Genomic DNA, 27,879 nt, shown 5'->3' on the forward strand with positions numbered 1-27,879 from the left:
AATTATTTGAAATTTGATTGGCAGTGTATTAGCTAGATTATATATTACTTAAATATTACAGTATATAATGAATATTATGATGGAAACAAATAAAAGAAGCCAGAATCAAATATGTACACAATTGTGATCCCTTTTACTTTTCATCCAAGTATAGAGATGCAAACACTAAGTGGGCGTTTTGACGTAAAAATTGTGAAATTTGAAAAAAGTAGTATTTGCTTTTAAATTGAAAATGTTATTCGGGAATTAAAGTTATTTTTAAATCTTTATGAATGATCTGGAATGAAAATTGTGAAAACTTTTGAAAATTGTACTAACTATTTTATGTCTAAACTGTTTTTGGGAACAACGAAAAGGGTAAAAAACTATCCATGGCCAAAAGGATAAGCAAACCACTACTGTACTAAAGTACTACACGTGGAGAGCAATAAATTATACACAGTTTTCAATTGTCGGATAGATAAATCCCCTTGCTGCTTTAGCGAAAGCTGTTAGAAATAACGGGTGTTCAGGAGATTATATTCCCTTTTCAATTTATGCGATATAGTTTAATTAAGTATGAGTATTAAAAGAAAGAAAGATTTTAAAATTTATAGTCTAAAACAAGTCATAAATATTTGTGTGGCTGTAAATAGGAGTGGGAATGGTACGGTATTTGGAACTTCTGTACGGTAATTTCGGTTTTCGATTTCTAAAATTACTATACTATTATCATACCAAATTAATTCAGTATGTTTCGGTATTCTGAAGTTCGATTATTTTACGGTACGATAAATCAGTAATTCTCATAGTTTATTCGACTTCGACTTACATATAATCATATCGTATAGAATTATGACTTCGCCTATTCAAGAAACGTCTCAATTATATCGTACTAACATCTCACGCATGTAAAATTCAAAAAATAGTACAAGCAATCCGTTTTGTAAATCAATTACACAACAACAACATATCCAGTTGAATCCCACAATATGGGATCTGAGGAGGGTAAAGTGTATGTAGACCGCATAGAAGGTAGGGAGAGTTTTCGAAAGAATTACGGCTAAAAAGAAAACAAGGAAAACAACGGAAAAGAGTCAGATACGGATAAGCAAATCAAAACAATGCGAAAATGAGAAATTGCAAAAGCAACGAAGTCATGATAAAACGAAAAGATTGGCAAGACCAACACGCGCCAAAGCGAGGATAAAATACTCCTAATACGAGAAAGGAAACCTCGCGCCCCCCACTAGCCCTCTACCACGATGCTCGACCTCCATCCACTCCTATCACCGTCATATCCTCGGTGGATGAGTAACGCCACGTCCCCGCCGAATCACCTCTCCCAAGCCTTCTTCGCCTACCCCCTCCTTCTTTTCGGGCCCACCACCGCCATCCTCTCACACCTCCTCACTGGCGCATCAACGCATCTCCGTTGTACATAGCCGAACCACCTCAATCTCCCTTCCTGCATCTTATTCACCACAGGGGCCACACCGACCTTATCCCGAATCACTTCATTCCGAATCCTATCTCTCCACATCCATCTCAGCATCCGCATTTCAGCTACCTTCATCTTCTGGACATGTGCTTTCTTAACAAGCCACCATTCCATCCCATACAACATAACCGGTCTAACCACCGTTTTGTAGAACTTTCCCTTTAGAATAGACGGCACCTTCTTATCTCACAATGATCCTCCCCGAGCTTCCATTTCATCCATCTCGCTCCAATACGATGTGTGACATCGTCGTCAATCTCGCCAGTCGCTTGGATGATCGACCCTAGGTACTTTAAACTTTCTTTTTTCAGGATGATCTGAGTATCCAGTTGCACGTCCTCGTCCTCTACTTGACTCCCATCACTGAACTTGCACTCTAAGTACTCTGACTTAGTCCTGCTCAACTTGAAACCCTTCGACTCCAGGGTCTGTCGCTAAACCTCCAGTCTCGCGTTAACACCGCTCCGCGACTCGTCAATAAGCACAATGTCATATGCAAACAACATGCACCACGGTACCTCTCCTTGAATGTGGCTTGTCAGAGCGTCCATTGCCACAACAAACAGAAACGGGCTAAGCGCGGACCCCCTGGTGCAAGCCCATCGTGACTGGAAAGTGTTCCGAGTCACCTCCAGCGGACCTTACCCGGGTCTTGGCTCCCTCATACATGTCCTTAATCGCTCTAATGTATGCTACAGGAACACCTCTAGCTTCCAGACATTGTAAATCAATTACACAAAAAAGACATTTCAATAAAAAAAAAGAGTAGTCAAATTTATAATACCTAAACAATTAGTTTTGTACTAATACTAGTTTATATATCGTTCAGTATTATAATATATACTAAAATGTATATGTAACTATATACTTTGATATGGTATTCGGTAATTTCGGTATTTTCTTTATAAATAGTTTTTTTTTTTTTTAAATGCATACCAAATACCATATTGCCGAAATCACGGTATAAAATTTTTTGATTTCGGTATGATAATCGGTGTCTACCACACTATGCCTTCCTCTAGCTGTAAATCGTTTCATTAAGGGTATAAGAGAAAGTTTTGAATTACATTATTAAAAATGTATCTCTTTTGTTAGACAGATTAAAAAGAAAAACGTATCACATAAATTTGGACAAAAAGAATAAGTTTTTCTATAGGCGGTGAATGCATGTAAGCTCTAAAAGAAGAGAGAAAGAACAGTTGCTACCATGTACTCTCTCCAGATAAAAAAGAATGTCCACTTAGCCATTTACACACTTCTTAAGAAAATACTAACTTAAAAAAAAAATAGGTAACTCGATTAAACTATCCCTAATTAAATAGGTATTGGGATCTGATCACATAACACTTTGGGCTCGTTTGGCACAATTGATAAGTGATAAATAATCCTAGGATTAAATTTGAGATGAGTTTATTTCGCGTTTGGTTAGGATAAAATCACGGTATAACTAATCCTAAGATTAGTTATCCCGGGATTATAATGTTATATTATCCCTGTGAAAGGGTGGAGTAGCTAATCTCGGGATAACTTATCTTGGGATAAGTAATCCTGGGATAACTGTTTTCCAACCAAACGACCCCTTAATAGAGGCAAATTTGAAAAAATAAGTTTAATTCTTTCTTGATTTGATAAGTGGATATTCTTTTTTAACCAAGAAAAGTAGGCTAAGAGCCCGCTTGGATTGGCTTATATGTTGGTCAAAATCAACTTATAAGCCATTTTTTAACTCATTTGAGTGTTTGGTAAAATAGAAAATAACTTAAATTAAGTTAAAAAGTGCTTAAAATAAGCCAAAACCAAGAAGTTACTCAACCCCAACTTTATTTTTTTTTTTGACTTAAAAGTCATTTTGGTTTGACAAACAACTTACCCTTTGATCCCTTATATTTTCCGTTAATTCCAATACCAACCTTACTTCTAAAAACTCTTTAAGCACTTTTATCCAAACACGTAACTGTTTATTTATAAAATAACTTTCAACACTTAAAAAGTACTTTAAGCACTTATGCTTAAAAATTACTTTTTTGACTAATCCAAACGAGCTCTAAGTAGACACTCTTTTTGATCCGGAAGGAGAACTATACTATTACTCCATAAATTTGGATCTTGGATTAGACTTTTAAAGGCTAGCCCGTCCACATATTTACATATTGGTATATTTTTTTTTGTTAATTTTATAAATGATCATGTAATTTTTATTTCTTGTACAAAAGTCATTGATCTTACCTAAGTATCACGAGATTTAGAGCCTATTTGGATGAGCTTATGGCTTTTGACTTATTTTTATTATTTTGCTTAAGATTAAGTATTTAAAAGTATTTTTTTATTTTACCCAAATATTACAAAAGCACTTAAAAGCTATTTCGACTTAAAAGCACCTAAAATACAATCATTCAACTTTACCTAGAAAATCTTCCGAGGAAACAATGACTCATTTTTTATGATAATTGGGCACAGTTGAGTAATTTTACTTGTTATAAGCTATTACTTAAGCGACTTCTTATGATACTTCCTGATATAATAAGTAAAAGTTTAATGATCATTATTGAAATTACCATTTGCTTTTTCTTAATTCCTTGCTTTTCGTTATTAATCAATTTAGCAAATTACTTGTCTTGAATGAATTTGCATTTGCATAATCTTTAACAATTAGAAATAAAAACGAGAAAGAACTAGTAAGAAGTGATTTTCCAATATTTGATGGGACAAAGCTTTTAGGTGAATCCTATAATGGAAATAACCCTTTAAATTCCCCCGTGTTACAAAAGCAGGTCAGTCCATTTCGGGACATCTTTCAGTTCGATGCACCGAACGTAAAAATATTTACATAATAAAGTTGTTTTTTTTTTTTTTTTTTTTTTGTTTTTTTTTTTTGTGATACTTATTGATTCTACAAAATGGAATTAGCTTGCTATTTAAAGTTAAACGATACTCCCTCCGTTTCATAATAAGATATTATTTTATATTTTCATGTTGTTTCCAAATAAGTAGTGTTTCACAAAATTGAGAAGGCATTGATTTTTTACCTCAATTTTACCTTTATTTAAATAAATGAAGTTTTACATAATCAAGAAATCATTAAAGAGCTACTTATTATTCAAGGCATTTGATTAATTAAGAATAAATTAGTAAAAACACTTCTTACTTTCTAGGAACATGTAATTTTATTAAGGAGTATGTTTAAACTAAAAACACCACTTATTCGAAACGAATGGAGTAATATAAAACAAAATAAAAGTTTACCCTGTGACTGTATATAGTTTACAGTAATTTGGACATGGGTATTTTCCTTTTCTTCTCAAAAAAAAAAAAAAAAATCATAACGTTTTTTTTTTTTTTTTTTTTTTCGTTTTCCACCCGGTGTTTTGTACTTGCAATAGAGCCCGACTATATCCGGATTGGCGCCTCGTAAGGCCCATTTGGGGAGAAGTGCTCCCTACCTAAAAAATTTCATACCTAGGGCTCGAACCCGAGACCTCTAATTAAAGGAGGGGCAGCCCCATCCGTTGCACCACATCCTTTGGTGGTTTATTTGATTATGCATTGGAATGTTTCTTTTTTAGTTTTTGAGATGAAGTTTTAAGTGAATTTTTTTTCTCTTAAAATTTCAAGTTTTTTTAAGTGATATACATATCCAGACATAATTTCAACTTTTAAATACCATTTTTCAACTTTAACTTTAAATGCTACTTTTATATGCTACTTTTATTTCAAATATTACTCAATTTATGTCGAAATGCCTCCTTAAATCCTTGAAGAAGAGAAAAAGAGGTAGGGGACGAGTGGGAGAAAATATTGGTGCTTCTGCTTTTGCTATAAAATTTTAGTAGCAAAAGCGTGCTAAAGTCCTCTACAATATCTTAGTTCAACAAAGATTTAACTCCCACTTGAGTGTTTAGTTGATTGCTACAAAGTGTCTTTTTTCAGTTTCTCTTTTTTGTGTCATATGATATTTTTTCTACTTATATATTGAATTCTGGTGGGGCTTAAACCTAAATTCATTCATCTGCAAATACAATGCGTTTAAAAGACATTCATCATTGATCTCAATCATATGGCCTTTGCTTAGCCCTCATGCTTCTCGAAAAGTTTTTCTTTCTGTTTTACTATTTTCTTTTTTCTACTTTATTGGAAGAATATCCTCTCCTCTTTTTGGTATGTCTTAGATTAGGTGCTAGGGAAAGAAAGAGGAAAAGTCACTTCGATCAGACAACACACATATAACAAGCCGATTGCATAAAGATGTGCCACCTCCATTTCTCATTTTTTTTTTTTTTTTAACTTCAATCCTTTACCCTATACTTAGGCCCTGTTTGGACATGGTTTGACATGCAATTTGAATATTTTAAGGAGTATTTTCTCTTATAGACATAAAAACCCCACAGGTTGTGAAAACTATCAAAACATTCTCGTTCTTATACAATCTTACTAAATGAGCAAGTTATAGTTAACAAAAATTAATACACTAATTCATAACAACCGGCTCAAAATTAATACTAGAAGACCTTTCTAAAAAGACAACATCAATTGATTAAATTTTAGTTCAATAAATAAAATTGGTAGTCATAGATAAATTAAAAGGTTGGTAGACATAAATAAAATTTGGTGGAAGTTAATGAGATTGGTAAATGATTGATGGGAGTAATTGTTAAAAATATCTATCAACTTATGGGTCTTTTTTTACAAAATATAAACTTATGAGTTATATTTTATATTTAAAAAAGTTGAAACCATGGTTTCAAACCCCAAATCATGCCTTTTTGGATGATTTGGGGTTTAAAACCATGACTGAAAATGCATGTCCAAACGCTGGCTTGAAAATTGATGGCCAAATGCCTACTTAGTGATCGTTTGGTTGTGGCATTGGTGCATTTAATCTAGTGTAAAATCTCACATAAGATAATACAGTATTAGGTTGGCCATATAAGAAAGACAATGATAATCGCTGCATAATTAATGCAACATTTGGTTGGTGATAACAATATATGTATCAAGTTATATAGGAATCTCTATATCATTTTACGCGAGATAGAAGAAGAAATAAGAATCATGTATTAGCAACGCTGAGTTAAATTATTTAACAAAAATAATGTCCTTTTAAAGTAAGCAATTCTTTAATAGCAATCATTTATTACAAAGTGCTTTCCTTCATTCGCTTTGATGGAGCTCACGGCAAATAGACCAGCATAAAAATCCAAACTACCATTACATTATAATTCCTGTATAACTAATAGCAAACCAAACAGCCCGTTACTGTCTATTTCCTTCTAGCAGGCTTGCTGCCGTCCTCAGGCACGACATGGGCTGACCAGATTGAACTAAGGCAAGTAAATAAGTAGTTGATTGCCACATCAGCAGTTGATTGGTTTTTGCCCCTCAAATTGCTAGTCTTTAATTTTTGTTCTTCGTCTAAAATACCCCGAGGTTCTGGGTTTGAACTCCGACTTAGTCATAAAAATTTAAAAAAATCTCAAAGCAAGGCTTTGCAAAAAGTTATGGCATAACTAAAAGTCTGCCGGAGAGGACAAAACTTTATCTTATAAGGCAAACTTTTAGTTGTGCCTTAAGAAAAAGTTCTGCCTTATGGGGCAGACTTTACCTTAAGTCATAATTAAAAGTTTGCCTTATAAAACTAAGTCTACACCTTAAGTAAAAGTTCGTTATACAAAGACTTTTGTATATGCCTTAAAAAAGTCTGCTGCATAAGACAAACTTTTTGCAAAGCCATGCCTTGCGAAATTATTTTCTTTTTTGACTGAACGGGAGTTCGAATCCAAAACTTCAAGATATTTTCGGCCACATTTTTAAGCGAAGAACAAAACTTAAAGACCACTAATTTGAGTCCCAAGATTTAAAGGACAGCCCGCGCAAAAAAATAAAGTTTATTACCAAATCTAATTAGCTACTACTATGCAATTGGCTACTACAAGGCCCATAAGCTCATATAATTCCAACTGAACAATGCATTCTTTTTGGGCGATCGAAGTTTGGTAAGCATCCATGGTGAGAGATTATTCTGTCATTTTTCTATTGGAGTTCCACAGTACCCTCAAGACTTTGAAAAAATGGAAAGCGGAAGAAGCGGAGGAGCAGCAACAGCTGTTTACAGTACAAGTTAAGTACTTCTGACAGCATTAGATGTATAACTTAAATAGCCCCTATAAAGTTGGCTACTGAGGGCATCTCCAACCCATTGCACCATTTTTTGAACTAAAATAGTGCAAATTAACTCCAATTCATTGTATTATTTTTTGCATCAAAAAAGAATATTCCTTTTATATTCTTCTCTCTCTTTTATATTATATTATTTTCTTTTACTTAAATTTTATTTTTAATTTCATAAAAAAAATCCTTTTTTTCTTTTTTTACATATCCATCCCATGTAATTCATAATCCTTTGTTATATAATCATTTAATATAAAATTATTTTATACCATAAAATTTTAAATAATATAAATTGTAAGCAAATATTATACGTTATACATATTCATAGAGAATTTAAATAAAAGTGAAATCATTGATAAAATATAATTAAATAAATACTATTACATTAAGGTAGAATTTATTTTAATTTCTACATAAATATTCAACTTCCATGATTAGTACGTTGCTCCCATAAATGCTCTACTAATGCATTACGAAGTGAATAATAATAAAATATTAATGAATAGTAATGGTGTAGATGAATAGGTATATTAGGAATCTAAATGTAAAAATTAAAATTTATAATATATTAAATTAAAAGTGTTATATAATAAAAAAATAATAATAAATTATTAATGAATAGTGATGGTGCAAAAAATAGTGCAAGGTTGAAGATGGCCTGAGTGCACATCTACATTGAACTATAAAACATTTTTTTTTGTGCGAATTGGTCCTCATATGCACTAGTTTTTAATTTTTGGCACTCATATTAGTGGTCTTAATTTTTTGACCTTCGCCTAATATCATGAGGTTTGGAATTCGAATCCTTGCTCAGTAAAAAAAAAAAAAAAAAAAAGAGATAATTTCGCAAGGTAGAGTTTCGTAGCAAAGTTAGGCCTATTCGGGTCAAAGTTAAGCCTTAAGGCATAGTTTTGCGAAATTCCAACTGAGTAAAAAAAAAAAAAATTGCCTTAATGCAAAACTCTATCTTAACCTTAAGGTACTCTACGTGATCAGACAGAGTTTGACTCAAACTGTGCCTGATAAGATAAAGTGCAAACTGTACCTTAAGGGAGAGTTTCAAACTCTGCCTGAAGGTAGCAAAAATCTGCCTCCTTGCGAATCTAAACTCTTCTTGTGAAATTTATTTTAATTTTCTACTTAGTGGGAATTCGAAATCAGAAACTAAGGGCTTCTAGCGGAGGACAAAAATAAAAGATTACCAATTTGAGGGGTAAAAATAAAAGACCACTCCCAAATAAGGGAAATCGTGGAAATAGGCCACTATAAAACTCAAATTGGGCCCAAAAGTTATTATGAACAAGTAGAGCATTTTTCATTTTTTTATGCGGATTGTCCTTCAAACACACTGATCTTTAATTTTTGCTCGTCAAATTGCTGGTCTTTAATTTTTGTTCTTTGCTTAAAAAAGTGATCGAAAATATCCGATCTTATGGGTTCGAACACCTGCTCAATAAAAATAAAAGAAAAAATTCACAAGGCAAGGCTTTCACGGAACCTTTGCCTTAAGGCTCAACATTTCCCTAAAATTAGGCCTATTCGGGCAAAAGTTGGGCGCAGGCGGATGTTTGCGCTTAAGAATGCTTAATTTTGGCAAAAGTTTGCTCACTGTCTTGGCGCTAACTTTTGCCCGAATAGGCCAAATTTTGTTACGAAACTCTGCCTTGTAATTTTTTTTTTTACTGTCTCTGGATTCGCACCCAGAACCTCGGGATATTAGGTGAAGAACACCCCTAAATAAGGGATATCGTGCAAATTGCCCAGGATTTTTTTGGAGCCACGGTGGTCTTCGACTTAGATCCAGCTTGTCCATTTATAGTTTAAAATAGGGTCGTTCGTACAAATGCCCTATTTCGGAGATGGGGGGGGGGTCTTTAATTTTTCTCCCTCAAAATTGTGGTCTTTAATATTTTCCCTTCAAGCACTTTTCGCGCAGCATAACTATAAATTTGGCTCAACATAATTTAGATTATATCAAGCAAGTTATGTCGGACACGACAAAACTTTAATTCCTAAAGGACTTTGCCCTTCAACACTTTTCGCGCGGCATAACTGTTAATATTTCTTCCCTCATAATAAAATTTCTAATTACCAAAAAAATAGTGAGCTAAGTCAATCCACCAATTAAAATGGTTTAGTACCTCGTCTTCTAAGAAAATCCATACAAGTAAAAACTCACTCTTTGCCTTTTTCCTTGTTTATCTTCCATGGTAAACTATAAATTTGAAAACTTACCTGGCATAACCTTTTATTATCAATCAGGTATACTACACACACGAGAACATAAATACGAATACCTCTTTTGCTAACATTTTTCACTATCAGATTATAATTAGATATATCAATTCAAAGAATAGGTAGAAACTTAACTCCACACTTTGAAATCTTTTCAGGTTTTTATTCACTCTGCAATCTAAAATTCACCACAAAATTACCAAAAGTATGAAATAAAATAGAACTAACGAACCCAGCAAACTCAACAGGTGATGCTAGGGCTAACCATTAAATGGTTTTACACAGCTAAGCATGGGTAATTCGAAATAGTTACTAATGATATACATTGCAAGAAGTAGTTGAAAGTCATCTTCAAGACCTGGAATTCGTAGACTCTGTGGTGCTTTTGGATTGAGATGCTGCACTTGAAGTCTTGCTCTGAGCTTGAGAACTAGTCTGGCTCGATGATGACTCAGTGAAGAAAACTATGTGCTCGTTGTTGTCTGCATAAACTTGAAGAGAACGCGGGAGAGGAGGCAAATTCACTTCTAAAACTCCTTCAAGAATCTGAACAACCTGACCCATTGAGGGTCTTTGTAATTCATCATCTTGGATGCACCAATACGCGACTTTACATATTCTTGACACCTCCTCAGCATCAGCAGTTCTGTCCAGCCTATAGTCCAATAAGCTAAGGATATCGCCTTCCTCGACTAATACACGTGCAGCCCAACTAGGGAAGAATTTCACTTTCCCATCTTCAGAATTCTCCGAATTTCGCCTCCCTGATACAATTTCCAAAAGCATCATCCCATAGCTATAAACATCAGCTTTGGCTGTAATGGCCACCCCGGTTATCCATTCCGGTGCAAGATAACCTCTTGTTCCTCTCATAGTTGTAAGAACTCTGCTAAAGTCGCGCCCAACAAGCTTTGCCAGGCCAAAATCTGCTACTTTGGGGCATAATTGTGCATCAAGGAGGATGTTTTCAGGCTTTATGTCACAATGTATAATGCAATCCCTGCACTTTTCATGGAGATAAGTCAATCCTCTAGCTGTCCCCAGCGCCACCTGGTACCTCGTTTTCCAATCCATAACATCTGACTGCTGTTCGGTAAAAAGATGTGAATCCAACGATCCATTTTCCATGTAATCATAAACCAGCAGTTTCTTGTTACCTTCAGAGCAAAATCCACGAAGGCGTACAAGATTAACATGTTGGATTGTCCCGATTGTACTGACCTCTGATCGAAATTGCTTCTCTCCCTGGCTGATGCTATCGAGCCTCTTAACAGCAATAACAGATGAATCAGATAGTTTCCCTTTGAAAACAGAACCAAAGCCTCCACCACCCAACTTCTCCGAGAAGTTTTTAGTCGCGTGTTGCAAGTCTTTGTAACCAAACGCAACCAATGAACCCTCCACAGTTTTCCCACTTCCAACAATATGCCTACGCCTTCTCCGGTATACAACAAAAATAAGGCCCAAAACGATCACTACGGCAGCAGCAGACCCCACAGAAACACCAATTGGAATTCCCTTCTTACTCTTGGATTTTGGGATGTCAGATGCAGCTAACCTGACATAGATCGATTGGCCCGTACCACTATTTTGTGAGGGTTGCTGCATATTCAAGAGTTCACCATTCCAAATCGAGCATGAACTGCCATAAGCATAAGCAGTGCAATTGCAATTATTCAAACAGGTAGATTCACATTCTGCAGCACTCCCAGCAGCAACAGTTTGAGAATTTTTAGGTACTTTCATCCCGGGATACATCCAAAATCCATCTTTCTTCCCATTAGCGTTGCCACATTGCAACTTCGTTTTCCTCTTACATCCTCCAGAAAAATCATTTTGATTCCAATCAGTCTCTGAACTATGCTTGAAACCATCCAAACAATTACAAAAGGGCAAGCTTTCCTGACAGGTAGCAAATGGCCCGCAAAAAGCATAAACTTCACATTGTGATCTTGGTTGAGTCCAGAACAGATTCCACTGATTTGAAGTATCCAACCATGAGAGTTGCTTAATCTGTCCAGAGACATCCATAATGAATCTTGATATGATAGAATCATTATAAAGTGAATACGTAAAATAGCTTTCATTCTGCTTGACCTCATAGCTAAAATTGTAAATATAGTTGTATCTCATCTCAGGCACCCCGCTGAAAATACGGCCATTCCATGATCCAGTGTCATAATATTGCTCAGTTCTATTCCACTTTATAACATACTGCTTCTTAATTGGGTCCAGCTCAAGAGAATACAGGCCAGGTGTAGGATCATCCAAACTCTTCCATGAAGTAAGAAGCTGTTTTGTTTTGGTAACATTGTTGTAAGAAAGTTTAGAACCAGGCAACCAAGTATTGCCAGGGTTATCAAAACTTTGCCAAAGTGGTGGTCCTGAATTAGTCCTATCAGTCAAGATTAAATTACCATCATCCTGGAGAACTGCTACCACAGAATTTGACTTGCTGGAACTGATATTTGTGGACCAAATTGGAGTTTTAGACTCATTAACAAGTACTAAATTACCATCTAAGATTTTTAACTCTGCAGAGGTTTTATCAGAAACAGGTATTTCCCTGTTTGCAACCCAAACTACAGTTTGTGTAATTCTATTGTACCAGATGCCTATGTAGTAGTTGGAAGAATTACCCGGTTTGAAGAAACCCAACTTAAATTTCAGACCTGAAGAGGTAATTGTTTGGTCTCCAGAAAGAGATTGATTTGTAGAAATAGTGTCAGCTCCATAGGAGAGATGGGTTTTGAGAGAGAAACATAGGTAAAACAAAAAAATGAAGAGGAAAGAACTGTTTTTTATGTCCATTTCTTGCTCAGAGCTTGGGGATAGGACAAAGATATGATGTACAAAGGAGATTTATATTATCATTTTTTGGAAGAAACCATTCATGGGATCTATCTTGAAGAATGGGTCAGTCTGAAAATGGGCAACAAACACTTTCATATATGACTGCTGGAAAACAGAACTTTTGGTCTGGCGTCAAGTCAACAGGGCTATCTTAAATTGACATTTTCACCCTTAATCCTTCTGTCTGAAATTGAAAATAACATAAAGAAGTAATTAGAGAATTAGTACTTGAATAAAACAAGAAAGATGCTTAAACAGGAACATGGACTAATTTTTACTAATAAATGGCGAAAATAATTTTTTACATTAATCACTGTGACGTGCTATGGTGAAATTTTTACATAAGAGTCTAAACAAACTTTAATTGTTATATTGTTTAAATTTTAAATACTCAAAATTGACCAGATTTACCTTGCCTAATTCCAATTAGTAGTTATTTGTGGGTCAAAATATTTGGTCAAGCAATTCATATCTTCTATACGAGAACAGGAGAATAACGAGATTTTTGGTGCATGTGCATCATAATTGCAAAATATATAGTCTATGGCAGACATAAAACTATTTTATCGCCGGTCGTGGCTGAAAGCATTATATTGACAAATATATAAATTTGTGGTACAACAGCAAAGTTCATTTATGACATAGCTGAACTGAACAAATATTTCATCTGGCAAGGATCAACCATTAAACCATGAATATGTTATTAATGCACAATAGCATGACTTTGTTTTTTCAACTATCAGCAAGTCCTTGCATTTCATTTCACGAAAAATAAATAATGGAAGCAATTACATATAAGGATGTAATTTAGTGTCAATGAAGTAAGTTAAGAATGAATGTTAGGTTTAAATATCAACAGAAACAAAATATGTGATCTTTTCCTATCTGTCAATCCTTGATGAATAGAATTATCCGATACCTATGTTGATGAGGGTTAGCGGCATGAAATTAATCGAAGTGTGCACAAACCCAACCGGACACAAGGATTATCAAAAAAATTAATAGAAGTATTTCTTTTTCAAATGCGAACTATGAGCAACCCAGGAAGGGGCATGATAGTCATTCTATCACAAATGGAAAACACAGCTGGAAAAAGTCCTCCCACGTGCTATCTATGAGAAAGAAAAGTCAGTTACCCATTGTAGCAAAAACTTATCAAATGGAGATTATTCAAAGTTGCATATGACGGTCACTTAGTTTAGCTAAATCCGATAATTCCATTGGACTAGTGCATCAATAGATATCACCAGCACCAAATTCTAACATAGCATTAGCCATAATTTGATAAGTCACTATCACATTGAAATAAGTCTCAGCCACCCACATTAACTCATAGTGGAGAACAATAAATGCTTACCCAACAGCCTCTAAAACGGATCCAAGTAGGTTTCTCTTACCAACTATCAGATGCACCATTTTTTTCTCTATGACAACGCGCAAGAAATTGAATAATATGTATTTACATAATTGATGTACAAATTAATATCATTAAAAATTTGAACAAGAAAGCTACTGATGGACAATACATCCACAATTCATTGGCCAACCATCCACATCCTATTTCATATTTCGTGCGAATTGGGCACAGATACGAAGTGGACGATAGGAAATACCATATATTTTAGAAAACGTTAATTTGGATTCAACCATTTTGGTGAGCATCATTTTACCATTTACTTTTTGATAACTTGTACATAGTATTACCAACTTTAGAAAGTAAATAATTTCAACTCCCCCACAAAGTTCTAGTGGGGAAGCTAGGACTTTTAGCAAGCGTAATTTTGACCTATATACACAATGTTGTTTTCTGTATACACAAAGTAATTTCCGGCAAAAGATGTTCAGCTTATAATTTTTCGACGAATGACAATTGTTTAATCGATATAGCTAAACCAAGTCCCCAAAGAAGTTGAGGACTGCTATTTGATAGGCTTATTTTTTACTCATCACTTACCTATAATTGATCAAGTAATCTACAATTTCTGTTACACAGTTAATATACACTAAGCAAATAAGGTAACACAAAATTCGCAATGGACCAGATGAGATTTCAAGTAAGATACATAAATCTAACATTTTAACTTAAAAAATAATGAAGCGAATTCCTACAAGAAAGGACAACTGTTTAAGGGAGATAATGAGGTTCAAGCTAAAGGATGCTTTAGTAAAAAAGAAGGAAAACTCTGTAAGAAATTAAATATTTTCTTTAATACTGCTGGTAATCTTGCAGAAACTAATAGTAATATTTTTCTTTACTAATCAGTCAAACCAACAAATGTTGACTCAAGATCTTCTGTATTTTCCACAAGTACAGAGCAAAGTAATGGGACAACACCAGTCAGGTCAATTCAGTAAGAATGAAAACACACCTTGGAACCTTAAAATACTCTGATTATGAAGGACTAGAAGCCACAATCCAGAAGCCAAGACTCAGTCAGACATCAAATAGCTACATCATTTTTTTACCCTTCTTTCTCATCCAAATTTGATACTCAGTCACAAAGTACTATTTCGAAATTAAGTTTATCTTTAAAATATTCATAGTCAGGAGGTATACATTTAAAAAGAACATTAATGTGTCTACAGTTATGTAACATTTTTATCAACAAATATCATAAAGAAACATTTGTGGCCACCCATGTATTAAAGAAATTTATGCATGTTATTATATTGTCAAACAACAGTTTAGCTTACAGATCTAGACCTTGAACCAGATAGTTAAGTGCATAAAAAGTATGCATATTTGTCAGGCAAAAAAGTGTACACTTCAACCCAACTTAAGTATTTAACTCAACTAAAGAAAGAAGTGCAACTGAACTCCCTTCAAACCAACAGGACTAAATGCCTGCTAAAAAAGTTCATAAAGACGAAACAGGTATAAAATGCTTTGTTATCTGAGAATTCTTATACCTGACTTTCTAGTGGAGAGTCTGGAACCATACGGGGTGGCCATTGGATACACCATTAACTGGAATGATCGGCTAGCGTTTCCTGGAGGTCTGGAACTTCACTGCAAGAGAGTCAGAAACATACAACAAAAGAGAGAGAGAGGGAGAGATGCCGCATTTTATCATCCAGCAAATATATAGTTTCTTTAGCGGTCTAACCTACATTTCATATATGAGACTATGGACCCATGGGATCATATTGATCTCTCTAGAGAAGAGGACCATTGCCAGTGTTACCAGTCAAGAACCAAAGGAGCTATTTCCTCAATGGATAAACAGTGCCAAACGTTTAATCTATGTTCCTTCGCTGCAAAAGGAGTTGCTGATTATATGCATAAATTATCAAAAAGAAATAGAAAGTCACATTCAGATGTGTGAATTATCTTTGAAGCAACCTATCACAAAAAATTATCTGAAGCAAGTGAATTACAGGATATTTTAAGTAACAATACCTTTGAGTGAATGTAGACATTCTTCCACAGGAACTCTAGACAACAGTAGCAAATTATGCAATCTGATAATATATACCAAACTAAATGTTTGTAACAGAACTGGTCAGAGTATAATTTGATCTTAAATCTTCTAAGGGCGTTCCATTTTTACAAAAGAATCTACTTCCTGTTAGGAGTGTAATTTAACATTTGCCCTTCAAGCACTTTTCGCGTGGCATAACTTTAGATTTTGCTCAGCATAGTTTAGATTATATCACGCAAGTTATGCCGGACACGACAAAACTTTAATTCCTAAAGGACTTTGCCCTTCAACACTTTTCGCATTGCATAACTGTAAATATTTCTTCCCGCATAAAAAAATTTCTAATTACAAAAAAAAAAAAAAAAAGTGAGCTAAGTCAATCCACCAGTTAAAATGGTTTAGTACCTCGTCTTCTAAGAAAATCCATACAGGTAAAAATTCACTCTTCTTTGCCTCTTTCCTTGTTTATCTTCCATGGTAAACTATAAATTTGAAAACTTTCCTGGCATAACCTTTTATTATCAATCAGGTATACTACACACATGAGAATATAAATAGGAATACCTCTTTTGCTAACCTTTTTCACTATCAGATTATAATTAGATATATCAATTCAAAGAATAGGTAGAAACTTAACTCCACACTTTGAAATCTTTTCAAGTATTTATTCACTCTGCACTCTAAAATTCACCACAAAATTACCAAAAGTATGAAATAAAATAGAACTAGCGAACCCAGCAAACTCAACAGGTGATGCTAGGGCTAACCATTAAATGATTTTACACAGCTAAGCATAGGTAATTCGAAATAGTTACTAATGATATACATTGCAAGAAGTAGTTGAAAGTCATCTTCAAGACCTGGAATTCGTAGACTTTGTGGTGCTTTTGGATTGAGATGTTGCACTTGAAGTCTTGCTCTGAGCTTGTGAATTAGTCTGGCTCGATGATGACTCAGTGAAGAAAACTATATGCTCGTCGTTGTCTGCATAAACTTGAAGAGAACGCGGGAGAGGAGGCAAATTCACCTCTAAAACTCCTTCAAGAATCTGAACAACCTGACCCATTGAGAGTCTTTGTAATTCATCATCTTGGATGCACCAATACGCGACTTTACATATTCTTGACACCTCCTCAGCATCAGCATTTCTGTCCAGCCTATAGTCCAATAAGCTAAGGATATCGCCTTCCTCAACTACTACACGTGCAGCCCAACTAGGGAAGAATTTTACTTTCCCATCTTGAGAATTCTCCGAATTTCGCCTCCCTGATACAATTTCCAAAAGCATCATCCCGTAGCTATAAACATCAGCTTTGGCTGTAATGGCCACCCCTGTTATCCATTCCGGTGCAAGATAACCTCTTGTTCCTCTCATAGTAGTAAGAACTCTGCTAAAGTCGCGCCCAACAAGCTTTGCCAGGCCAAAATCTGCTACTTTGGGGCATAATTGTGCATCAAGGAGGATGTTTTCAGGCTTTATGTCACAATGTATAATGCAATCCCTGCACTTTTCATGGAGATAAGTCAATCCTCTAGCTGTCCCCAGCGCCACCTGGTACCTCGTTTTCCAATCCATAACATCTGACTGCTGTTCGGTAAAAAGATGTGAATCCAACGATCCATTTTCCATGTAATCATAAACCAGCAGTTTATTGTTACCTTCAGAGCAAAATCCACGAAGGCGTACAAGATTAACATGTTGGATTGTCCCAATTGTACTGACCTCTGATCGAAATTGCTTCTCTCCCTGGCTGATGCTATCTAGCCTCTTAACAGCAATAACAGATGAATCAGATAGTTTCCCTTTGAAAACAGAACCAAAGCCTCCACCACCCAACTTCTCCGAGAAGTTTTTAGTCGCGTGTTGCAAGTCTTTGTAACCAAACGCAACTAATGAACCCTCCACTGTTTTCCCACTTCCAACAATATGCCTACGCCTTCTCCCGTATACAACAAAAATGAGGCCCAAAACGATCACTACGGCAGCAGCAGACCCCACAGAAACACCAATTGGAATTCCCTTTTTACTCTTGGATTTTGGGATGTCAGATGCAGCTAACCTGACATAGATCGATTCGCCCGTACCATCATTTTGTGAGCTTTGCTGCATATTCAAGAGTTCGCCATTCCAAATCGAGCATGAACTGCCATAAGCATAAGCAGTGCAATTGCAATTATTCAAACAGGTAGATTCTGTTAGCAGCGGAAAGAAACTTACAATCTGAAGAAATTGATGAACGAGTTCAAAGTTTAGAGAGATAAAGAAGAGAGAGAATGTATATTAGATTGAAAATGAAAAATCTGAATGATCAGTCTGCTGTACAAAGTGCATATATCAACATACATAATAATACAATCAAGCCCGACCATTTGGATTGGGCCGACCTATGTACAAATAAATGAAATGGCCCAAGTGGACTAAGACTAATGGGCTAGTCGAATAAGTCCAACACCCCGTCAAGTCGAGTTGGAGGTGCCAACACCCCCAACTTCGGGTAAAAGCATCATGATGAACAGACCAGAAGAACATTAGTGAACAAAGTCGACCACTCGAGTACGAGAAGAGGTATGTGAAAGATGAACGAGACCTTCCCCGAAGCTGGCCGAACCGTATGGCGCACCAATTCAATGTGCTTGGTCCTTTCGTGAAATACGGGATTCTTGGCGATGTGGATGGCTGCCTGATTATCACAAAGCAAGGGAATAGGAGATGAAGAGCCCAAACCAAAATCAGCGAGAAGCCGAGAGAGCCAGACAAGATCAGCGACAGCTTTGCTCATAGCCCTATACTCAGCTTCAGCAGAAGACATGGAAACAACTGGCCGTCGTCTTCCAACCAATAAGGTCGCCCCGGAAGAACACAAGAAAATGACGATGACCTCCGGAATCGGGGTACGAGGCCCAATCACTATCACAATATGCAAAGAAGAGACAAGTCCGGACCATTGTTCAAGAAAATGCCATGCTCGGTAAGGCCTTTCAAATACCTCAAAAAAGAAGGGGCGGCGGTACATGTGTGGAACACAGGAGCTTGATAAATCGACCGAGAGCGAGATCGAAAGCAAAGCAAATGTCTGGTCTGGTATGAGTTAAAAAATTCAACTTCCCAACAAGGGACCTATAAACCTCAAAGCTTAGGAAGAGGATCACCGTAGCGAGCTTTAAGTTTGACATTCAATTCAAGAGAGGGCACGGTAACGGTAAGAGACATTGGAGCAATGAAACTCATGTAATAAATCCTGGACAAACTTCTTCTGATGAAGTAATACACCAGAACTGGAAGAAAGGACCTCAATGCCTAAAAAATAATTCAAGTACCCCAAATCTTTGATTTTGAACTGCTCATGAAGGAAAGCTTTAAGAGAGGAAATCTCAGCAACATCAGTACCAGTAAGTATAATATCATCAACATAGACAGCTAATATCACAACTGAATCCCCAGAAAGCTTTGTAAAAAGAGAATAATCATTCATGGAATGAGAGTAACCTCTGGTAGAAAGGGCTTGAGAAAGTTTGGCATACCATTGCCTAGAGGCTTGTCTTAAGCCATAAAGTGATTTTTGGAAGTTTAAAATGTGATGAGCATAGGAAGGGAGGAAGGAGGCATATATCCGTGTGGCAACTTCATGAAAACCTCTTCATCCAAATCTCCATGTGTTAAGGCATTGTTGACATCTAATCAAACATAGGCCTTTGTTTCTTGATAGCAATAAAGAACCAGGGTCTTAACAAAGTGGACATCTTAACCACAGGAGAGAAAGTTTCATGAAAGTCCACCCCTTCAACTTGTGTGTCCCCCCTAACAACTAGCCTAGCTTTGTATCTTTCAATGTGACCATCTGCATTGTACTTTACCTTAAAAACCCACTTACACCCTATGGGTTTCTTACCAGAGGGAAGATCAACTATGGCCCATGTATGATTAGCCTCCAAGGCCTGAAATTCTTTACTCATTGCATCTTGCCACTCGAGACCCGAGGTCGCCCGAGAATAAGTATTAGGCTCAAACACATGATTTTCGGAGGAGTAGCTAAGGAAACGAGCAGAGGAAGAGATGAGGGAGGAAGGTCATAATGATAATCTTTGAGATTTGGGAGGATGATGAGGCCTAGAAAGATCGTCGGGGAACATGAATAAATGGTCGGCAAAGCAGAGTTAGAGCAGGTGGAGGAGGGGAAGGGGAAGAAGATGCAGGAGGAGGGAAAGGAGATGCAGCTGATGTAGCAGGAGCAAAATGAGATGGGGAGGGAGGAGCAGAATCAGGGTGGACAGAAGAGGAAGGAGAAGGGGAAAAGGAACAATCATCAGGTATTGAAGACAGAGGGCAAGTAGTAGGTGAGTCCTGAGGTGGTGTAGAAAAAGGAAAAATATGTTCAAGGAAGACTACATCCCTTGAGATGAAAACAGATTTAGAAACTAGATTGTATAATTTGTGCCCTTTTTAGCAAAGGGATAGCCCAAGAAAATACAAGGAATGGACCTAGGATCAAACTTGTGTCTATCGACTTTTAGGTGTGGTAAAAGATAGCGCCAAGCATCCAAAGGTCCTTAAACGAGCATAAGTAGGAGGAATGCCATATAATATCTCAAAAGGACTCTTATTATTAAGGACGAGATAAGGAAACCTCGTTAATGAGATATGTGGTCACTGAAGACAAAATACCCAAAAAGAAATGGGCAATTTGGGCGAAAAGCAAAGGTCTGCCCCAGCAGCTTTCTAAGAGTGTACGAGAGTTTTCTTTCCACCACCCCATTTTGTTGTGGGGTGTGTGGACAGGAAGTCTGATGGGTGATGCCTTTCTCAGCAAAGAAGGAAGAACCAGCATGACTAGAACCCAACTCCAAGGCATTGTCACTTCGCGCCTTGTTCCAGCGTGGAATTGAGTGTCAACCATGGCAATGAAGGCTTTGAGCAAATCAAAAGCATTGCTCTTAGCCCCCATCAAGTGGGTCCAAGTACATCTAGAGTAGTCATCAACAATAGTTAAAAAGTATCTAGCATTAGATATAGTGGATGTGTGATAAGGACCCCAGGTATCTACATGTATTAATTGGAAAATGGCAGTAGAATGGATGTCACTAGAAGGGAAGGGAAGCCTAGTTTGTCTAGCTAAAGGACATATAGAACAAGGAAAAGATTGAGTAGAAGATAAAGATGACTTAATAGCGACAGAATGGTTTTCATTCTAGAAAAGGGGATATGGCCAAGCCTGAAACGCCACACAACATCCATTTTATTAATATTCACGGAATAACATACAGATGTTTTTTAGAGAAACATTAGAGGTAAAATCATCACCAAAACAAGATGTTTAAATCGAATATTACAAACGAAACAGCTTAACGAAATAGAATGACTAGGGACAAGAGGTGGCAAAAGTAGCAGGGGTTAGCAGGTGGAGGAATAGTCAGCTTGTATAAGCCATTGTCCAACCTACCAAGAACCAGTGGCTTCCTCTGAGAATGGTCCTGAAAAAAGCACAGATTCTTGGTAAAATGGGCAACACCATCAAACTGGGAAGCTAATTGATATACAGAGATGAGATTGTATTGGAAAGTAGGAACATATAACACATTATGTAGAGTAAAATTTGGAAACAGATTTAAAGATCCAGTATTAGTTACCTTGACCTTATAGCCATTAGGTAAAGAAACAAGGCAGGGGATAGAAAGGGGTCTAATGTTAAATAGGAGAGACAATTTGGAGGTCATATGATCAGATGCCCCTGAGTCTATGATCCATACTGAACTATCAACCTTTGAAAATAGACAAGGTTTGAGCAAAACACTATGAGTAGCAACTCTACCCGCAAAGTGAGCGGATGCGGAGAGAATGAGACGATCCAGGATATGTGAGTTTTGTGTAGTAGGAACCTAACCGAGAGTGCTCATCTTTGGTTAAACCTGATCCCTCATAAGTCTGATCAGGAACAGTCATTTGAGTATGTTGACACCCAATTTTGTCCCACCTTTCCTCCGAGATACCTATTTTTCGCTTCCAATATTTTGGCAACTTTAAAAATAATTATTTGCGTTTTTTACTATAATTATTAGCTTTATTAATACCGGCATTTCATTATCCTGTCATTATCTTTTACAACCGTTACTACTACCATTATTATTATTATTATTATTATTATTATTATTATTATTATTATTATTATTATTATTATTATTATTATTATTATCATTATCATTATTATTATTGTGTTATTATTATTATTACCAGTATTATTATAAGTCGTATTTTTTATCGTTTCAGCATTTTTACCAGCTTATGCACACGCATCGCATTTATCTTCGCATAATTTAATAATAGCATTTACTTACTGTTGAATTTCAAATATATTATCGCACGGCAATTACGCATCATTTTATTTTCATCTAAATACTAATAAATACATATTTTATATTTGGGGATATTTTAGCACACTCGCATATGATTAATTTAAAATGGGTCTCTTATTTAAATTTAGAAGCCAAACAAATTTCTTCCATCCATCCCAATATTTTAAAATAGCAAGCCCAAATCGCTAACCCATTATTTTCATCCGCCTTAGCACCCACATTTTCAACCAATTCGGCCCCAAAAGAAAATTGACCCGCCTATTAACCCACGACCCGACCCAATTCTCATTTTAACAAAAAATGAAACCCCCTAAGGGTTTCACCTTTTCTTCACGCCCCCCCCCCCCCCACACTTCTCTCTCTTCTCTCATCATCGTCTCTCCCCACCACCGACGCTCCCTTCCCTCTTCACACCTCTCTCTCTCTCTCCTCTCTTTCTTTCTCATCCCTACCACCGCCGCTCTTCCCCGCTCCTCTCTCCTTTTCACCCACCGCACTTCCCTTCTCTTTTCTTAAAAATCGAATGGAAAACCCTATAAATAGGAGTTTTGAATTGTTTTAAGAAAAAACGGAGATCAGGAAAACCCCCCTGGAAAATATAAGTTTAACCGCCCTTGAATCCCTAAAATACAAGTCTTTCAGCCACGAAATCCCAAATAAAATGAGTTCTTCAGTCGCAAATCTCCTCACAAAATATGCATTTTAGCTGCCTAGAATACCCTGTCTGTTAATCTTGTAGCAGTCGCGATACTGTCTTTTTAGCATCGAGTCAAAAATACTAAATCAATTTTTAATTTTTGTTTGCTTTGGTACTGCTTCGAATTCGAGCTACGCAAACTCGGAGGTTTGAAGTGTTCGGGTTAGATCGGAAACCCACACCCACTTCGCTGCACCCGAAGAAGGTAATTCTCCCTTTCCCTTTTTATTTTCTGCCTTATTTATGTTTCTTTAATTACCGTGAAGTTTAAAACATGCCGATTAATTAGATTAATTTATTTTAATGGATAAGTTTGTTGTGTTTGATATTAATCCGGGCTTAATCGGTTTTTGCATGATGGTTTAGTTGTTAAGTTAATTCTGTTTATACAATTGCGCATGTTAGGTATGGCAGTTTGGTTTTAGCTGGTTTGAATGTGTGAGTATGTTCATGTGCTAGTTATAGATTAGATGAATAATTTCCCTTCTTCGCTACCTTGATTTAGTTCTTTATGGCTTGCCTATCTGTTGCAGCATGCTATGTTAAACTTAAAAATTGGTTGTTAACCCAGCATGTTAGATTAGCTCCCTTAAAATGTCATTCGGGTCAGTGGCCATGTTGAGTAAGCATTCCATGTAGATCAATTCGGCTGTTACATTAAGTTGGCCATTCTATGATGAAGATTAGATGTTGATGGGTTTCAAACAATGTAGGCAGAACATGTATTAGTCTAGTAGTATTTTGTTTGGTAGGTGTAATATTGTGGTTTGGAACAAATAAGTTAAGTATGCTAATAGGCCTGCTTCCTTCATGATGGCCTGTACCATTAAGGGTGGTCATGTTTTGTGCACTATCATAGCTTAAAGCAGTCCTAGACAGACATGATCTTACCTCTGATTCAATTTGCGTGATCAAGCATACTCTTTTAAGTCTATGTCATTATAAATTTATATCAAAATGTGTCGTGGTCATAAATGTATATTTACCATGTTAAGAGACAGTTGAATGCCCATTTTTCAATGACTTCTGGTTGTAGTTTCAAAACTGGTTGCTAAAGGAGGAAGTAGTTCAAGTTCTGGTCCTTCATTTTGCTTAGCGTATAATCTTGTTGTTGTTCTTATTAAATCTGTGCCCATGATATGAGTCTAGGTCGATTGGTTTGGTATTCCAAAATCACATAATGTGTATAAAAGGATTGTTAAACGTAACTTGTAGCCTCTGTGAATTTATCTAGTGTTCTGGGAAACTCATGGTACATGTTTGAGATCCTATTTTGGGGTCGAATTTGATGAATAGATGTCGTGTCCCCCTTCTTTGGAGTGCCTTTTGTATGTCTTGGAATGATGTCTTAAACATGTCAACAAGTGGAATTTTGCCGCTGTTCTATGCCCATCATTGTGTCTGTCTCTGTTAATTGTTGGCTGCTGTAATATGATGTCGATACTATACTAAGGGAACCACTGGTTTAAAGGAAACAGATACTTTCAGTTGATGAGAGTGTAGTGTTAAGCCTAGCTGCTACTGTTTCGATATATCTATAATTGAGTTTCTGTGTTTAGTATAATCAGCTGGTTAGAATGTTTTCAATGCACCTACAATTGCTTCAATTTTGTTAAAGCAGTGAGGGAAGCTGGTGACTGTTGCCTCCATATTTACGATACGAAATACTTTGTTTGTTCTGTTCGTTTGCCTCTGTAAGAAATTAAATTAAAGTACGGAATTGGGTATTATCATAAGCTATAAAACTGGCAGCTAGTTTGATACCGTGAGGCAGTTTGTATTGATTAAGGCATGCCATGTTGTGGCTGTCTGAGGGTTCTGCCTATATCGGGGTGCTATCTCGCTTGTCTATTATAATGTCCTGCTGGATTTGTAAGGCTACCTGGTGTGTTTTGTTAGATAAAAATACTAGTTTTTTTTTATATGTGCCGCATGATCATTTCATGTTGAACTTAAACTTGCTTGTGCATTTAAGGACACTATATGAGTTGGAATACTATGTATTCTTGCATGATGCTTTGTTTCTTTGGTCCATGTGAAGGTTGAGATCATTATGTTTCTCTAGTATAACTAAAAAGAGTGTCAAAGGAATGCTGATGGGATTTATATTGCTGTGCACTGATCTGGTGGTTTGTTTGTCTTCATTTTGGTTCTTTGATGCTAGCCACACAGGATTCTTTATATGTTAAATGACTTAGCACGATCATTCTTTCCTATTTCTCCTCTTATATGACTGAGTAACTGTAGTATATAGAGGGCATATGCTCATATATACAGAGTATATTCAACTCTGTACACCTATCTAGACATATATATGATAGTATATCTAATGTATGTTGAAAGTATCATCCTAGATAGTTAATTCCACCATTAAGTGTTGATGATATTGGAATTCTTTTCTCTATTCGATGGACCTCTGTTCAAAATGTGGAATATGACTTTGCTGGGCTTAAGTTATTCAGTAATATGAAACAAATCACATGGCTTCAGTTGTTTTCTTTATCATTGTCTTATTTGAGCTTGGACATTTTCTCTAATTGTCCTATTATTGTATTATGCGCTAATTCAATTTGCGTACTTAGTTCCTTTATTTATGTCTTAGTCCTTTATTATATACTAATCCTTTTCTTTCGTTTCATGCATGATCATCGCATACGGGTCCGAGGGACTCGTTTTCTCTCCGCATTGGCTTTTTGGGCTAAAAGCCCAGCATCATTTCTCTCTCGATTCAGCCCCATCAGCTATATAAAATGATTTTGGGTCAAGGCCCATACAGCAGCCCAATCCGCAGCAATATATAAAGGAAACCTATTGGGCCAAAACCCAACAGCATGAATAGTTCGCAGCAGTTGGGCCTAGAAAATGGGCCAGATCCATTAAATTTTCTTCTCCTCTATCTTATTTTATTGTTGTATATGTTGATTTGCTTTGTATGACTAACCTTATCTTATTTTTCCTTAACTTAGATGAATCCTAATGAATTAGTAGTTTTAGTTTTAGCAGTGGGTAGTTAGTTTAAGGAAGACTAAAATTAATTCCATAAGTTTTCACTTTCTTCTTTTCATGTTAAAAATGTCTAATATTTATTTTCAGAATAATTGATTTGCAAAATGGCATGACTTTATATTTTAAGTAAAAGGAATTATATTTTATCTTTACTATCATATATATTTTAAAACGTCACTAATACGCAAATATAAACTCAAATATGTTTTACAAAATAACTTAGTTTTCAAGTTAACAATTAAGTTAATTCATTTTCTTCATTTGTTTAAGTTGTTTATAGTAGCTCAATATTTACTTTCAAAAATAATTGATTTTTAAATAGCATATCTTAAATCAAAAGAATTATGTTTTATCTATTACTATCTTAGAAATTTCGAAACATCACTAATACGCAAACATAAAAATCAAATATATTCTATAAATAACCCTCAAGTTTTGAGTCAATTATGCATATTTTAAAGTATAGTTAACAAAAAATGAAGAAAACTCTCATTAGCTATTTTTGTATTTTGTTTATACTCCCAAAAATGCACAAAACCAATTAATACCTCGCCACTTAAATTATGTCAAATATTTATTAAACGCTGCATGAGTCCACACCTTCTTCTACTTACATATTTTATGCAAATCTTATTTTGAATAGTATTTTAGTTAAAGCCTTAGCAACATTCATAAGCTTTGTTTTAAATGGCATTTGAAGTTTCTTTTTGATGCAAGGTTAATATATTCGGTACAAACCTTATTCTAAATAGCATTTTAAAGCCTTAGCAATATTTATGAAATATTATTTAAATAGCATCATTGTATGCTTTTTCTTTAAAATTTTAATAACTTTTTTTATAAGTCTTATTAGCCTTTAAAGTTCTTTTCATAAATTATTTTCTTTAAGTTTCATTTTAGCTAATATTATTTTTCTTTAAACTTTAGCGATATTTGTAAGCTATTTTCTTAAAATTTAAGCACTATATTTAATCTAAATTAATTAACCTGAGTTTGGCCGGTAAACCGTAGTTAACGGATCCTAGAGGATGCCTAATCCCTTCCCTTTAGGATAATTAGAACCCTTACCTAGAATTGAAAATTAAGCAGATCGTTAACGGAGGTTCAGTTAGCTTTACCTTAGTTAATAATTAGGTGCCCTAATTCACCATTATATTAATTAGGTGGCGACTCCTTAAAATAAAACAAAATAGGAATCTCCAATTTGTTGTACCTATTTAGCCCGTTTAAATGGGGTATAACAAGAATCTGCCTTGCTGGTCCCAAGTCTTTCATAGCAAAAGACTTATTCAACTCTTGCTTCAACTTCTGAATTCTACAAGAATTCTGACCAACAACAAGCATGTCATCAACATAAAGCAATAGAATGATAAAGTCACCATCGAGAATTTTTGCACAAAAACACAATGATCCGAAGAAGTCTTCAAGCCCCGTTGACTCATAAAAGAACCAAACTACCGTACCACGCTCGAGAGCTTGTTTTAAACCATACAAGCTTTTCTTCAATTTGCAAACATAATTCTCTTTACCCTTGACTTCAAAACCTTCATTCGGCTCGCTCCATATAAATTTCTTCATCTAAGTCACCATGGAGAAAAGTAGTTTTAACATCCATTTGCTCAACCTCTAAATCTAGACTTGCAGCCAAGCCCAGAACAACCCGAATGGATGAC

General features: G+C 35.7%; 2 protein-coding genes across 2 annotated transcripts; both read right to left on the reverse strand.

Moving 5' to 3' along the window:
* Positions 1-10,022: 10,022 nt before the first annotated feature.
* LOC132044016 (G-type lectin S-receptor-like serine/threonine-protein kinase At2g19130) lies at positions 10,023-12,898 on the reverse strand. Its single transcript, XM_059434489.1, has one exon. The coding sequence runs from the start codon at positions 12,689-12,691 to the stop codon at positions 10,232-10,234; it is 2,460 nt and encodes an 819-aa protein (XP_059290472.1). The 5' UTR covers positions 12,692-12,898; the 3' UTR covers positions 10,023-10,231.
* A 3,901-nt stretch (positions 12,899-16,799) lies between these two features.
* LOC132044017 (G-type lectin S-receptor-like serine/threonine-protein kinase At2g19130) lies at positions 16,800-18,343 on the reverse strand. The gene has a single exon (XM_059434490.1). The coding sequence runs from the start codon at positions 18,263-18,265 to the stop codon at positions 17,009-17,011; it is 1,257 nt and encodes a 418-aa protein (XP_059290473.1). The 5' UTR covers positions 18,266-18,343; the 3' UTR covers positions 16,800-17,008.
* Between the last annotated feature and the right edge of the window lie 9,536 nt (positions 18,344-27,879).

This window comes from Lycium ferocissimum, unplaced genomic scaffold (assembly GCF_029784015.1).
Source record: "Lycium ferocissimum isolate CSIRO_LF1 unplaced genomic scaffold, AGI_CSIRO_Lferr_CH_V1 ctg3230, whole genome shotgun sequence".
In the NCBI taxonomy this organism is placed as follows: domain Eukaryota; kingdom Viridiplantae; phylum Streptophyta; class Magnoliopsida; order Solanales; family Solanaceae; genus Lycium; species Lycium ferocissimum.